Genomic DNA, 12,767 nt, shown 5'->3' on the forward strand with positions numbered 1-12,767 from the left:
GCCGCCGGTCGCCGAGGGCTGGTAGGAAGGGAGGAGCGGGAGCGAAAGGGCCCCGGAGACTGGCGCCCGCCGGGGCGCAGCGCGGCATGTAGCTGCGGGCTCCCGCGCGAGGGTGTCGGCCCGGCCCCGCCATGGCTGGGACGGACAGCGGGAACCTGAAGACGGTGAGGCTGTGGCGGGACGCCGCCCTGCGCGCCAGGAAGCTGCGGAGCAACCTGCGCCAGCTCAGCCTCAGCGCGGCCGGGGGCTGCCCGGGGACCGACCAGCTCGACTCTCCCGACGCGCCCCAGCTTGTGCTGCCGGCCAACATCGGGGACATTGAGGTGCTGAACCTGGGGAACAACGGCCTGGAGGAGGTGCCCGACGGGCTGGGCTCGGCGCTGGGCAGCCTCCGCGTCCTGGTCCTGCGCCGGAACCGCTTCGCCCGGCTGCCCCCAGCGGTGGCCGAGCTGGGCCATCACCTAACCGAGCTGGACGTGAGCCACAACCGGCTGAGCGTCCTAAGCGCCGAGGTGGTGAGCGCCCTGCGCGAGCTGAGGAAACTCAACCTCAGCCACAACCAGCTGCCCGCCCTGCCCGCCCAGCTGGGTGCGCTGGTCCACCTGGAGGAGCTGGACGTCAGCTTTAACCGCCTGGCGCACCTGCCCGACTCCCTCTCCTGCCTCTCCCGCCTGCGCACCCTCGACGTGGACCACAACCAGCTCACGGCTTTTCCGTGGCAGCTGCTGCAGCTGGCGGCCCTGGAGGAGCTCGACGTGTCCAGCAACCGGCTGCGGGGCCTACCTGAGGATATCAGTGCCCTGCGTGCCCTCAAGATCCTCTGGCTGAGCGGGACCGAGCTTGGCACCCTGCCCAGCGGCTTCTGCGAGCTGGCCAGCCTGGAGAGCCTCATGCTGGACAACAACGGGCTGCAGGCTTTACCCGCCCAGTTCAGCCGCCTGCAGCGACTCAAGATGCTCAACCTCTCTTCCAACCTCTTGGAGGAGTTCCCTGCCGCGCTGCTGCCCCTGGCTGGTCTGGAGGAGCTCTACCTTAGTCGCAACCAGCTCACTTCTGTGCCGTCCCTGATCTCGGGCCTGGGCCGTCTTCTCACCCTGTGGCTGGATAATAACCGGCTCCGCTACCTGCCTGATTCCATCGTGGAGCTCACGGGCCTGGAGGAGCTGGTCCTGCAGGGGAACCAGATCGCTGTGCTGCCAGACAACTTTGGCCGGCTCTCCCGGGTGGGCCTGTGGAAGATCAGGGACAACCCGCTGATCCAGCCCCCCTACGAGGTCTGTATGAAGGGCATCCCCTACATCGCAGCTTACCAGAAGGAGCTGGCTCATTCCCAGCCGGCGGTCCAGCCCCGCCTCAAGCTGCTCCTGATGGGCCATAAAGCTGCGGGAAAGACCCTGCTCCGTCGCTGCCTGACCGAGGACAGAGTGGAGGGGAACCAAGGAGGAGGGGACAAGGAGAAGAGCCACCCGCCTTCACCTCCTCCTGCGAGCAAGGGCATCGAGGTGACCAGCTGGACAGCGGATGCCTCCCGGGGCCTGCGGTTCATCGTGTATGACTTAGCTGGGGATGACAGTTATGAGGTGATTCAGCCCTTCTTCCTCTCCCCGGGGGCCCTTTATGTGCTGGTGGTGAACTTGGCCACCTATGAGCCGCTCCGCTTTCCCACCACCGTGGGCTCCTTCCTGCATCGGGTAGGGGCCCGGGTGCCTCACGCTGTGGTGTGCGTTGTGGGCACGCACGCCGACCTCTGCGGGGAGCAGGAGCTGGAGGAGAAGTGTCTGGACATCCACCGCCAGATCGCCCTGCAGGAGAAGCATGACGCTGAGGGGCTGAGCCGGCTGGCCCAGGTGGTGGATGAGGCACTGGCCCGGGACTTTGAGCTCCGCTCCGCCAGCCCCCATGCAGCCTACTACGGTGTGTCCGACAAGAACCTTCGGCGGCGCAAGGCCCACTTTCAGTACCTGCTCAACCACCGGCTGCAGATCCTCTCCCCTGTGCTGCCCGTGAGCTGCAGGGACCCACGCCAGTTACAGCGCCTGCGGGACAAACTGCTCTCAGTGGCCGAGCACCGGGAAATCTTCCCCAACCTCCACAGAGTACTGCCTCGGTCCTGGCAGGTGCTGGAGGAGCTGCACTTCCAGCCCCCTCAGGCGCAGCGGCTCTGGCTCAGCTGGTGGGACTCGGCTCGCCTGGGCCTGCAGGCCGGCCTGACCGAGGACCGGCTGCAGAGCGCCCTCTCCTACCTGCACGAGAGCGGCAAGCTGCTCTACTTTGAGGACAGCCCGGCCCTCAAGGAGCACGTCTTCCACAACCTCTCCCGCCTCATCGACATCCTCAACGTCTTCTTCCAGAGGGATCCTTCCTTGCTGCTGCATAAGCTGCTCCTGGGGACCAGCGGCGAGGGCGAGGCTGAGAGCCGGGGTGAAAGCTCCCCGCTGATGGCGCCGCCCGCCCCAAGCCAGGATGCGCTCCGGGCCACCCAGCTCCATCATTATGTGGAAGGCTTTCTGCTGCATGGGCTCCTGCCGGCCCACGTCATCCGGCTGCTGCTGAAGCCTCACATCCAGGCTCAGCAGGACCTGCAGCTCCTGCTGGAGCTGCTGGAGAAGATGGGACTCTGTTACTGCCTCAACAAAGCCAAGGGCAAGCCTCTGAATGGGTCCACGGCCTGGTACAAGTTCCCGTGCTATGTGCAGAACGAGGTGCCCCACGCGGAGGCCTGGATTAACGGGACCAACCTGGCCGGGCAGTCCTTTGTGGCTGAGCAGTTGCAGATTGAATATAGTTTTCCCTTCACCTTTCCACCCAGCTTGTTTGCACGCTACAGCGTCCAGATCAACAGCCATGTGGTGCACAGGTCGGATGGCAAACTTCAGATCTTTGCATACAGAGGGAAAGTCCCTGTGGTGGTGAGTTACAGACCTGCCAAGGGGGTCCTGCAGCCGGACACCCTGTCCATTGCCAGCCACGCATCCTTACCGAACATATGGACGGCATGGCAAGCCATAACCCCCTTAGTAGAGGAACTGAATGTCCTACTTCAGGAATGGCCTGGACTGCACTACACTGTACACATTCTCTGTTCTAAGTGCCTTAAGAGAGGGTCACCCAATCCACACGCTTTCCCAGGTAAGAGGGGAGAGGGATGTGTCTCCCTTGCGGTATGTTTTAAGATGCATTTTGGGAAGATACTTGTTTCTCCTTTGGCAGACTGTTTGCTTAACCTCACTGGCTCCCCAGGAAAGCTTTTCAAGGAAAATAGAGGGGGATTTGGGGACAAGCAAAAGGCAGTAAGTATGTTAGCTATATGAACACAGTCCCCAGTATCATGTATCATACTCTTCTAATAGAAAGACTCAAACTTCCAAAGTGGGTTCCAGTCAGAACATTTCGGATCTCCGTTTTCCTCTTCCCAATTCAGCCCGCCTTTCCTGGAAGGAAATTTCAGATGGTTGAACAGATGAGTGGTGTCTGATGCCGAGCCCTGGGCTATAATGCTTATTAGACACATGTCGAAGGGGTGCTCTGAGTTTGAGATGTCTAGTCTCATATTCTTTTGTTTAAGTTCAGAGTGTGACCATAATGCAGAAATTATTGCTCCTTTTTCTTAAGAAATTCCACAGAAGAATGTTTTGTAATCGGGGTGAATGATGGATTAGTAAAGATAAAAGTGTCGGTCTGTAAGGCATGACTCAATCCTGGGATCACTGTTTCACCCACTGCACTCTAGGGCATGAAAGAGAGATTACTGAAATCTCTAAGGGGAGTTTTTGGGGTATTTCTTGGTGATTTTGTGCTTTACCAACATCTTAAGGCCTGGTTTTTGGTTAAGTGTTGGAGAGTGGAGCTTTATGGAGGTGCTTTGTAAGAGATGGAAGGGACAAGAAACTGACACAAGTTTTTGGGTTTTTGTTGTTTTTTCTTTCCTCTTTTGGGGAGTGTTTTCCAGCAGACTTTTTTTTTTTAAACTGTTTCAGGTGAGTGGGAGAATTCCAGGACTGGTAGGATTTTTCAAGCCTGGTTAATTGGTATCTAAGTGTCTATTTGGGAACGGGTCCATTTCTTCACCCTTTGGAACTCTTCTCTAAACAGCTCTGATTTTTGTGAAGCAGGCTTAGTTAACATTCCAAGTGTCCTAAGGACAAACCCAATAATAGCATCACTGCCAGTTTCTCCCCTCGGTCCCCCACCTCTGGGTACATTGAGGGGGGTGATGAAATGGAAGACTGTACGCCACTGTCATCTTTGTCCTAGTCTGAATGCTGCTCGTAATAGTATCAGGAAGGAATTGGACACCAATATTTCCGAAGGTAACATCTCCCCGTTGCCCTAGATCTGGGCTGAGTTTAATTCATCAGCTGAAAAAAGCTACCATATCCAGTTACCAGTCAATTAAGCTGTCCATTCTGTATGATTATCTGGTGTCTCCTCACAGTTTGTGACTTGGTAGCCCTTTCAGTTTGTTTTATATTTGCCATTGTCTTTATTCATGAAAGCAAAATTCTTCTCTATTGTGCCACTAAATTGAAGAAAGTGGTTGAGAATTACATATTCACAGAGCATATTATTGAAGGAGCTACTTAAAGCCAGTTCTTAACACAAAGATGGAGCATTAATAAAACTGGTGTTATTAACAACAAAGGGGAACACACAGGTTATTGAACAAGTAAGGATCTGTGCAGAGGAATTCAAAGAACTTTGAAGAGTAAACAATGAGGCTGATTTTTTTTTTCTAATCTCAGCTCTTTATTTTTTAACAGTCATAAATTCCACAAACAAGCTGTCTCCAGATGCAGAGACAACCCCATTCTCTTGTTATTGTTTTGCCTTTTTGTCTTTCAAGGAGGTCACCTGGTTTGCTATGATCCAGGCTATAGGGAAGAGGTGGCTTTTTCAACGTAAAAAGCAATTAAATGATTGAAAATTGTCAAATTATCTTATGTAGTGAGTAGGAATAACTCATCAGCTGTTTTTATAATATGGACTGTAGGTTTCTGTCTTGTTCATGGTCAGAGAAAGAAATTATCTTTTTTGCTTCGTTCAGGATTGATTTCTGTCAAAAGCAGCAGAGGGTACAGAGTAGCGGGAAAAGATGATTATAGTGTATTTATTACATTAAGAAGACAGAGAAAACCACATTTTCCTCTTTCATAATTTTCTGTGATAGCCATCATTTGTTAGTATTTGTCACAATTCTGAAAGATTTGAGAAGAGCTAAAATAATGAAAAGCTAGAAGGTGATGTAGGAACAAACATATAACGTTTGGTGTTGTTAGTGAGGGCATACATTTAAAAATACGCTCAATGAGTCCCTGGATTATTAAAATATGTTGTAACTCAGCAGAAACCTTTGAATCTCTTGGTAGCCTTTGTTTCTTTAAGAAGTCATTTTGCTTTTTAGAGACATGAAAAAAGTTGGTAGCCTTTTATTTCTTTAAGAAGTCATTTTGCTTTTTAGAGACATGAAAAAAGTTGGTAGCCTTTTATTTCTTTAAGAAGTCATTTTGCTTTTTAGAGACATGAAAAAAGTTGGTTACTTAGTTTTACATTTTATTAAAGTGTCAGGTTATCTTGTAAATTAGCAATTTTATATACAATGGTGAAAAAACACTTAAATTTGTTTCAGCTTCAAGACATTAAGATTAAATAGGAAATTAAAGTGTCTCCTTTGATTTTATATGGAAGAAACGAAGTGGCATTATTATCTTAAAAAGTGTGTGTGTGTGTGTGTGTGTGTGTGTCTGTGTGTGTGTGTGTGTGTCTGTGTAGCCCATTTTGGCCCTGTCCCTGTGGATGGGACATTGAATTTTCTGGCCTGAGCTGTACTGAGGTAGTTGGCCTAGGGAAGTATAACGCTAGATTTCTCTTTTCTTATTTTGATTTACAAAAGAAATGCAATGTTTTGGAAAATCCTGTCACCAGGCCACTTGTTTCGAAAAGTTCTTGTAAGAAAGATTTAAGCACTGTGTCAGAGAGGTCACCTGTTTGTTTCATTTGAGAGAAATGGGTTGGGTGATAAGAGAGGCTTTCGGAAACTCAAAGAAGGCCCATGATGCAGCCTACATGTCAGGTGTGAGTCTTTATTACTTTCTGCAACTTTACTGCCGGCACCTGACAGCCAGGTTGCCTCCTGCTTAACGAGGGAACTCTGTGGAGTGTTCTTGGCCTTGAGTAAGTTGCTTCTTGCAGGATATTTATCTATGCTCTCATTCTTTTCCACCAACATGACATCTAAACCAGGAGAGCTGACTGCTCCTGAGGTTGGATAATGTGTGGCCTACGGATGTAAGATGTGGAGGTAAGGGCGGAGGTCCACAGCGAGATTCTGGTGCTTTGCTATTTCAGTATTTGAAAGGATGCTGTGTGTTTTTAAATTGGAAGAGTGCATCTTGGTGAGTTGAACTTGGGCCGCGTGTGATTTTTCATGAAATATCCTACTCTCCAAATTATTCAAGGTCACTCTTAAGAATAATTAGAAAGCAGCCCAGAGCAGTAGGCAGAGAACTGGTAGATGATCTTTTATGTATTTGATCCCTTTCATTCACTCAGTTGCTCAGCAGCCTGCCGCTTCTCCCTAGTCAAGTGCCTTTTGTCCTTGTTTAATTTCTTACACACTCTGTACCTCTCTGAAGCCCTCAGTGAATTTTGCCTTGTTCTGTAGCTGTTTGTGTAGGTCATAATATCTCTTTGATTAGCTTGTTCACTTGCTTCCTCCAAGCAGGAAACATGCCTGAGGCTTTGTGGCTTCTGTAAGAGCCTCTCAACTGTCTGCTGGATGATTGGTCTTTGTGAGAAATCTTTTTGTTTTCTTTGATAGTCACATACTCTGTCACATTCCCAGGTGGTACTCTTGCAGTCATCTCGCTTTGTCCTGTGTCCCAGCTTCCCTCCCCCACACTTGTCCCTCTGGTGTTCTCATCGTCACTATATTACTGGCCTTGCCCTTGAATGGGCCCTTCACTTTGACCACTGAAGCAAAGCAAAATTCTTGCCTTGTTCTATCTCAGTTTTAGAGTTCCTGGAATTTGAGCATGACCTAGTTGCTTAGATTGAATTAGTCATTGTTTTTAATTTTGCAAAGGTTATTAAATATCTTTCTGGTTTGGCTTTATTAATACTGACGCTGCTCGGCTTTTGTTTTTGTGGAGAGTCCTCTTTGAACTCTCTTGGGCTTTGTTTCATAGAAACATCAAAACCTTCATCATGCAGTAGATGAAAGAAACTCCCTGCATAACAGAATTCAAAGACTTGAAAGGCCTTTGGAGTGTTCAAATTATTTTGAATATTAGGTGCCTCTTCTTTAAACTCTAGAATAAACTCTCAAGTCCATCCCTGCACAAGTTTAGAATTTCCTAGAGAAAGTATTTTTTAATTTGTTAACAGACATTTTGTGTCGTCCTCTGCCACCTGCTCGTCTCATCCTCCAGGAAACCTCACCTATTTTAGTTCTTACTCATTTTCTTCATCTGAACACCTAGAACACGTATAGTGTGTACTTCACAGGGTTGTTTTGAGCATTAGGTGAGAGACTGTGTCGGGGAAAGCAGTTACCCCCCGTGTCTGGAGGAAGTGAGGGTGGGGATGGCTGATATGGGAGTGAACATTTCTGGTTGATTTCTCCCTTCACCCACCAACTTGCTTCTCACCATGGGAGTCTGTTTTGATTAAGGATCTGACCATCCATCCATTAGGGAGCTTTTTTTTTTTTTTAAAACGCAGGGGACCAGTAGTGCTGGTCTCATCTCTTGCCCTCTCTTGTCTGCTGCAGCCGAGGCCCTTCGGGGCTGGAGAGGAGAGTTGTTTGTGTTTCAGGCTCTGCTTGGGGCAGGCCCAGCCAGGTCTCTGTTCCCCTGGTTCAGCTGCTCTGATTGCAAAACCAGGTGTCAGGTTGCTGTCAGGTTTACTGTCCTCTGGGGGCCAGCTACCTTCACTTCAGTGGGGAGGGCTGTGGAGGCCTCATTTTGGCCTGCCTTCCACAAACCTGCTCTGGCACTCGTGAAGCTGACCCTCGGATCCCCATTTAGTGCCTCCAGTCTGCATGGCCTGTAGAACCCAGAGTGATTGACAGACATCTCAGACAGCCACAGCATACGTACGATGACATGTCTTTCTTGAACCACCAAGACCCTCTCCGTGAAAGGTGTGGCAGTTTGCTCTGAGGTTGTACCCTCACTTCCCTGAGTTCTGATGTCTCATGTGACGGCACACCGCGCCCTGGACGGTGCCTGGCACAGGGCCGAGCAGGTAGAAGGGATTCAAAGCGGATTGGTTATTTTTCAAGAACTAAAAAAATTCTAGTGTTTCTTAATTGATTCCTTGGCAGAGTGGTGTTTTTTAGGTTGCTTGTGATGTTTTTTATCTCAAAGTGTGTACTTTTTTTTTTTTTTTTTTTTTTGTGGTACGCGGGCCTCTCACTGTTGTGGCCTCTCCCGTTGCGGAGCACAGGCTCCGGACGCGCAGGCTCAGTGGCCATGGCTCACGGGCCCAGCCGCTCCGCGGCATGTGGGATCTTCCCGGACCGGGGCATAAACCCGTGTCCCCTGCATCGGCAGGCGGACTCTCAACCACTGTGCCACCAGGGAAGCCCTCAAAGTGTGTACTTTAAGAGAAGAATGTATAATTTTCCCATGGGATTTTTCTGCCACATCAATCCCTGCCCTTTGTGTACATCCTCCTGACTCTTACAGAGATGGGGGAGGAGTGGGCGACGGGCAGCTTATCAGGATGAAGGTGAGTGAAGGGTGGAAATTGGCTACAGAAAGCTTCCACCACCTGACATCACAGTCGCTCTCCTTGAGGCAGTGGGCACTCCCCTCCCTCCTGTCTCATAGCTCTTTTTTTCTTTTATTTTTTTGGGAATTTTTGAATTTTTTTTATACAGCAGGTTCTTATTTGTTATCCATTTTATACATATTAGTGTGTACATGTCAATCCCAATCTCCCAATTCATCACACCATACCCGCCTACCCCCTGCCCCCATTGTCCACTTTCCCCCCTTGGTGTGTCCATAGGTTTGTTCTCTATATCTGTGTCTCTATTTCTGGCCTGCAAACCGGTTCATCTGTACCATTTTTCTAGGTTCCACATATATGCATTAATATACGATATTTGTTTTTTCTGAGTTACTTCACTCTGTATGACAGTCTCTAGATCCATCCACGTCTCAACAAATGACCCAATTTTGTTCCTTTTTATGGCTGAGTAATATTCCATTGTATATATGTACCACATCTTCTTTATCCATTCATCTGTCGATGGGCATTTAGGTTGCTTCCATGACCTGGCTATTGTAAATAGTGCTTCAGTGAACATGGGCGTGCATGTGTCTTTTTGAATTATGGTTTTCTCAGGGTATATGCCCAGTAGTGGGATTGCTGGTAATTGTAGTTTTAGTTTTTTAAGAAACCTCCATACTCTTCTCCATAGTGGCTGTATCAATTTACATTCCCACCAACAGTGCAAGAGGGTTCCCTTTCCTCCACACCCTCTCCAGCATTTGTTGTTTGTAGATTTTGTGATGATGCCCAATAGTAGTGGTGAGAGTGGACATCCTCGTCTTGTTCCTAATCTTAGAGGAAATGCATTCAGTTTTTTACCATTGAGAATGATGTTTGCTGTGGGTTTGTCGTACACCGGTTTTGCTGCATCCCATAGGTTTTGGATCATGGTGTTTTCATTGTAATTTGTCTCTAGGTATTTTTTGCTTTCCTCTTTGATTTCTTCATTGATCTCTTGGTTATTTAGTAACATATAGTTTAGCCTCCATGTGTTTGTGTTTTTTACGTGTTTTCCCCTGTAACTGATTTCTAATCGCATAGTGTTGTGGTCAGAAAAGATGTTTGAAATGATTTCAATTTTCTTAAATTTACCAAGGCTTGATTTGTGACCCAAGATGTGATCTATCCTGGAGAATGTTCTGTGTGCACTTGAGAAGAAAGTGTAATCTGCTATCTTTGGATGGAATGTCCTGTAAATATCAATTAAATCTATCTGGTCTACTGTGTCATTTAAAGCTTGTGTTTCCTTATTAATTTTCTGTTTGGATGATCTGTCCTTTGGTGTAAGTGAGGTGTTCAAGTCCCCCACTATTGTTGTGATTTCCTCTTTTATACCTGTTAGCAGTTGCCTTATGTATTGAGGTCCTCCTATGTTGGGTGCATATATATTTATAATTGTTATATCTTCTTCTTGAATTGATCCCTTGATCATTATGTAGTGTCCTTCCTTGTCTCTTTTTTTAATAAATTTATTTATTTATTTATTTTTTGGCTGTGTTGGGTCTTTGTTGCTGTGCGCGGGCTTTCTCTAGTTGCGGTGAACAGGGGCTATTCTTTTTTGCGGTGTGTGGGTTTCTCATTGCAGTGGCTTCTCGTTGTGGAGCATGGGCTCTAGGCGTATGGGCTTCAGTAGTTGTGGCACGTGGGCTCAGTAGTTGTGGCTGGTGGGCTCAAGAGCTCAGGTTCAGTAGTTGTGGCACATGGGCTTAGTTGCTCCGCGGCATGTGGGATCTCCCCGAACCAGGGCTCGAACCCATATCCCCTGCATTGGCAGGCAGATTCTTAACCACTGCACCACCAGGGAAGTCCCCTTCCTTGTCTCTTGTAGCATCCTTTATTTTAAAGTCTATTTTACCTGATAGTATTGCAATTACAGCTTTCTTTTGATTTCCATTTTCATGGAATATCTTTTTCCATCCCCTCACTTTCAGTCTGTATGTGTCCCTAGGTCTGAAGTGGGTCTATTGTAGACGGCATATATACGCGCATCTTGTTTTTATATCCATTCAGCCCGTCTGTGTCTTTTGGCTGGGGCATTTAATCCATTTACATTCAAGGTTATTATTGGATGCATGTTCCTGTTAACCATTTTCTTAATGGTTTTGGGATTGTTTTTGTAGGTCCTTTTCTTCTCTTGTGTTTCCCACTTAGAGAAGTTCCTTTAGCATTTGTTGTAGAGCTGGTTTGGTGGTGCTGAATTCTCTTAGCTTTTGCTTGTCTGTAAAGCTTTTGATTTCTCTATCGAATCTGACTGAGATCCTTGCTGGGTAGAGTAATCTTGGTTGTAGGTTCTTCCCTTTCATCACTTTAAGTATGTCATGCCACTCCCTTCTGGCTTGTAGAGTTTCTGCTGAGAAATCAGCTGTTAACCTTATGGGAGTTCCCTTGTATGTTATTTGTTGTTTTTCCCTTGTTGCTTTCAATAATGTTTCTTTGTCTTTAATTTTTGCCAATTAGAGTACTGTGTGTCTCGGCATGTTTCTCCTTGGGTTTATCCTGCCTGGGGCTCTGTGCCCTTCCTGAACTTGGGTGGCTATTTCCTTTCCCATGTTGGAAGTTTTTGACTGTAATCTCTTCAAATATTTTCTCTGGTCCTTTCTCTCTCTTCCTTCTGGGACCCCTATAATGCAAATGTTGTTGTGTTTAATGTTGTCCCAGAGGTCTCTTAGGCTGTCTTCCTTTCTTTTCACTCATTTTTCTTTATTCTGTTCCATGTCATAGCTCTTTCTTTCTAACTAGCCTCCTACCCTTCCTTGACATTGGCCTCAAGGAGTGGGAAAGTATAAATGGTAAGGAGAGTGAAGGTCTGATGGTGGCAATGCAGGAAAGAAGGTGTTTTCCGTGGTGTGTCCCAGCTGTTTTGCCTTCTTCCAAGTGCTGTTGCTTTCCAGAAGCTCCTTCCAGGTTTCTTGCTGGTTTGAGTTCAGGGGAGACCGTAGAAGAGTTGCTGGCCGGAACAAACGCAGCGATGGTTTGTGTGTGCTATACTCTGTGGTAACAACTCCCAGACACCACTGCCAGCGGGCCTGACTTATTCATGGAGAGCGAGGAGAAAACATTTTCAGTTATTTTTATTTTTGGCGCAGAATGCAAGAAAACATTTTCTCGTTTTTCCTTCCTCGACCTAATCTCTTAGCTGCAAATAGTGATGCCTTGTTTCTTAAAGAGTAAATTAGCGAAAAACCATCAGCAAACTTCTTTCTCTTTAGCTGTCGGTTTACAGATGGCAAGGAATACTGAAGGAGAAAGAAAGTGGGAGTGGGGAGCATGGGAGCAGGGGAGAGGCATTCAGGTCCTGGTGAGTTACTGAGGTGGGTTTGCATGGCCATTGCGAGCCTGGAGCCTGTTTTACCGCCTCAGGAAGGAACTTCCTGCCCTGGACTGGCAGTCCTAGGCACCCGGGCTGTCCCAGCTGTTTCCTTCGCTTTTGCAAATCTGTGCACAAGGGTGCTTAGGAGAAGGGCAAGGAGGAAAGGAAGTTGTGTAAGTTGTTGTGTTAAGTTGTATCAAGACCGCTCTTTGAGGGTTCCCTGTTTTGTGCCTGCCTTTCTGCTTTTTGGGTGGGGCGGCTTTACCGAGTCTAGCCCTGTAGCTTTCTGCCTCCTTTTTATCCAGGTGAAATTCACATACATGAAATTAACCTTTTTTTTTTTTGCGGTACGCGGGCCTCTCACTGCCGTGGCCTCTCCCATTGCGGAGCACAGGCTCCGGACGCGCAGGCTCAGCGGCCATGGCTCACGAGCCCAGCCGCTCCGCGGCATGTGGGATCCTCCCGGACCGTGGCACGAACCTGTGTCCTCTGCATCGGCAGGCGGACTCTCAGCCACTGCGCCACCAGGGAAGCCCAAAATTAACCTTTTTTTAAAAAAAAATTATTTATTTTTGGCTGTGTTGGGTCTTCATTTCTGTGTGAGGGCTTTCTCTAGTTGTGGCAAGTGGGGGTCACTCTTCATCACGATGCGCGGGCCTCTCACTATCGTGGTCTCTCT

The 12,767-nt window shown here is 48.1% G+C and overlaps 1 protein-coding gene across 2 annotated transcripts in view; it reads left to right on the forward strand.

Moving 5' to 3' along the window:
* Nucleotides 1–9: 9 nt before the first annotated feature.
* The window catches only part of MFHAS1 (multifunctional ROCO family signaling regulator 1), a 110,707-nt gene continuing 97,949 nt past the window's right edge, over nucleotides 10–12,767 (forward strand). For both annotated transcript variants that reach the window (XM_024765060.1, XM_024765061.1), the window contains exon 1: nucleotides 10–3,129. In XM_024765060.1, the coding sequence (XP_024620828.1) occupies nucleotides 132–3,129 (2,998 nt within the window). In that variant the 5' untranslated portion in view covers nucleotides 10–131. The remainder of the gene's footprint in view (nucleotides 3,130–12,767) is intronic.

The sequence above is a fragment of the Neophocaena asiaeorientalis genome, unplaced genomic scaffold (assembly GCF_003031525.2).
Source record: "Neophocaena asiaeorientalis asiaeorientalis breed wild unplaced genomic scaffold, Neophocaena_asiaeorientalis_V1.1 scaffold14, whole genome shotgun sequence".
Taxonomy (NCBI): Eukaryota; Metazoa; Chordata; class Mammalia; order Artiodactyla; family Phocoenidae; genus Neophocaena; species Neophocaena asiaeorientalis.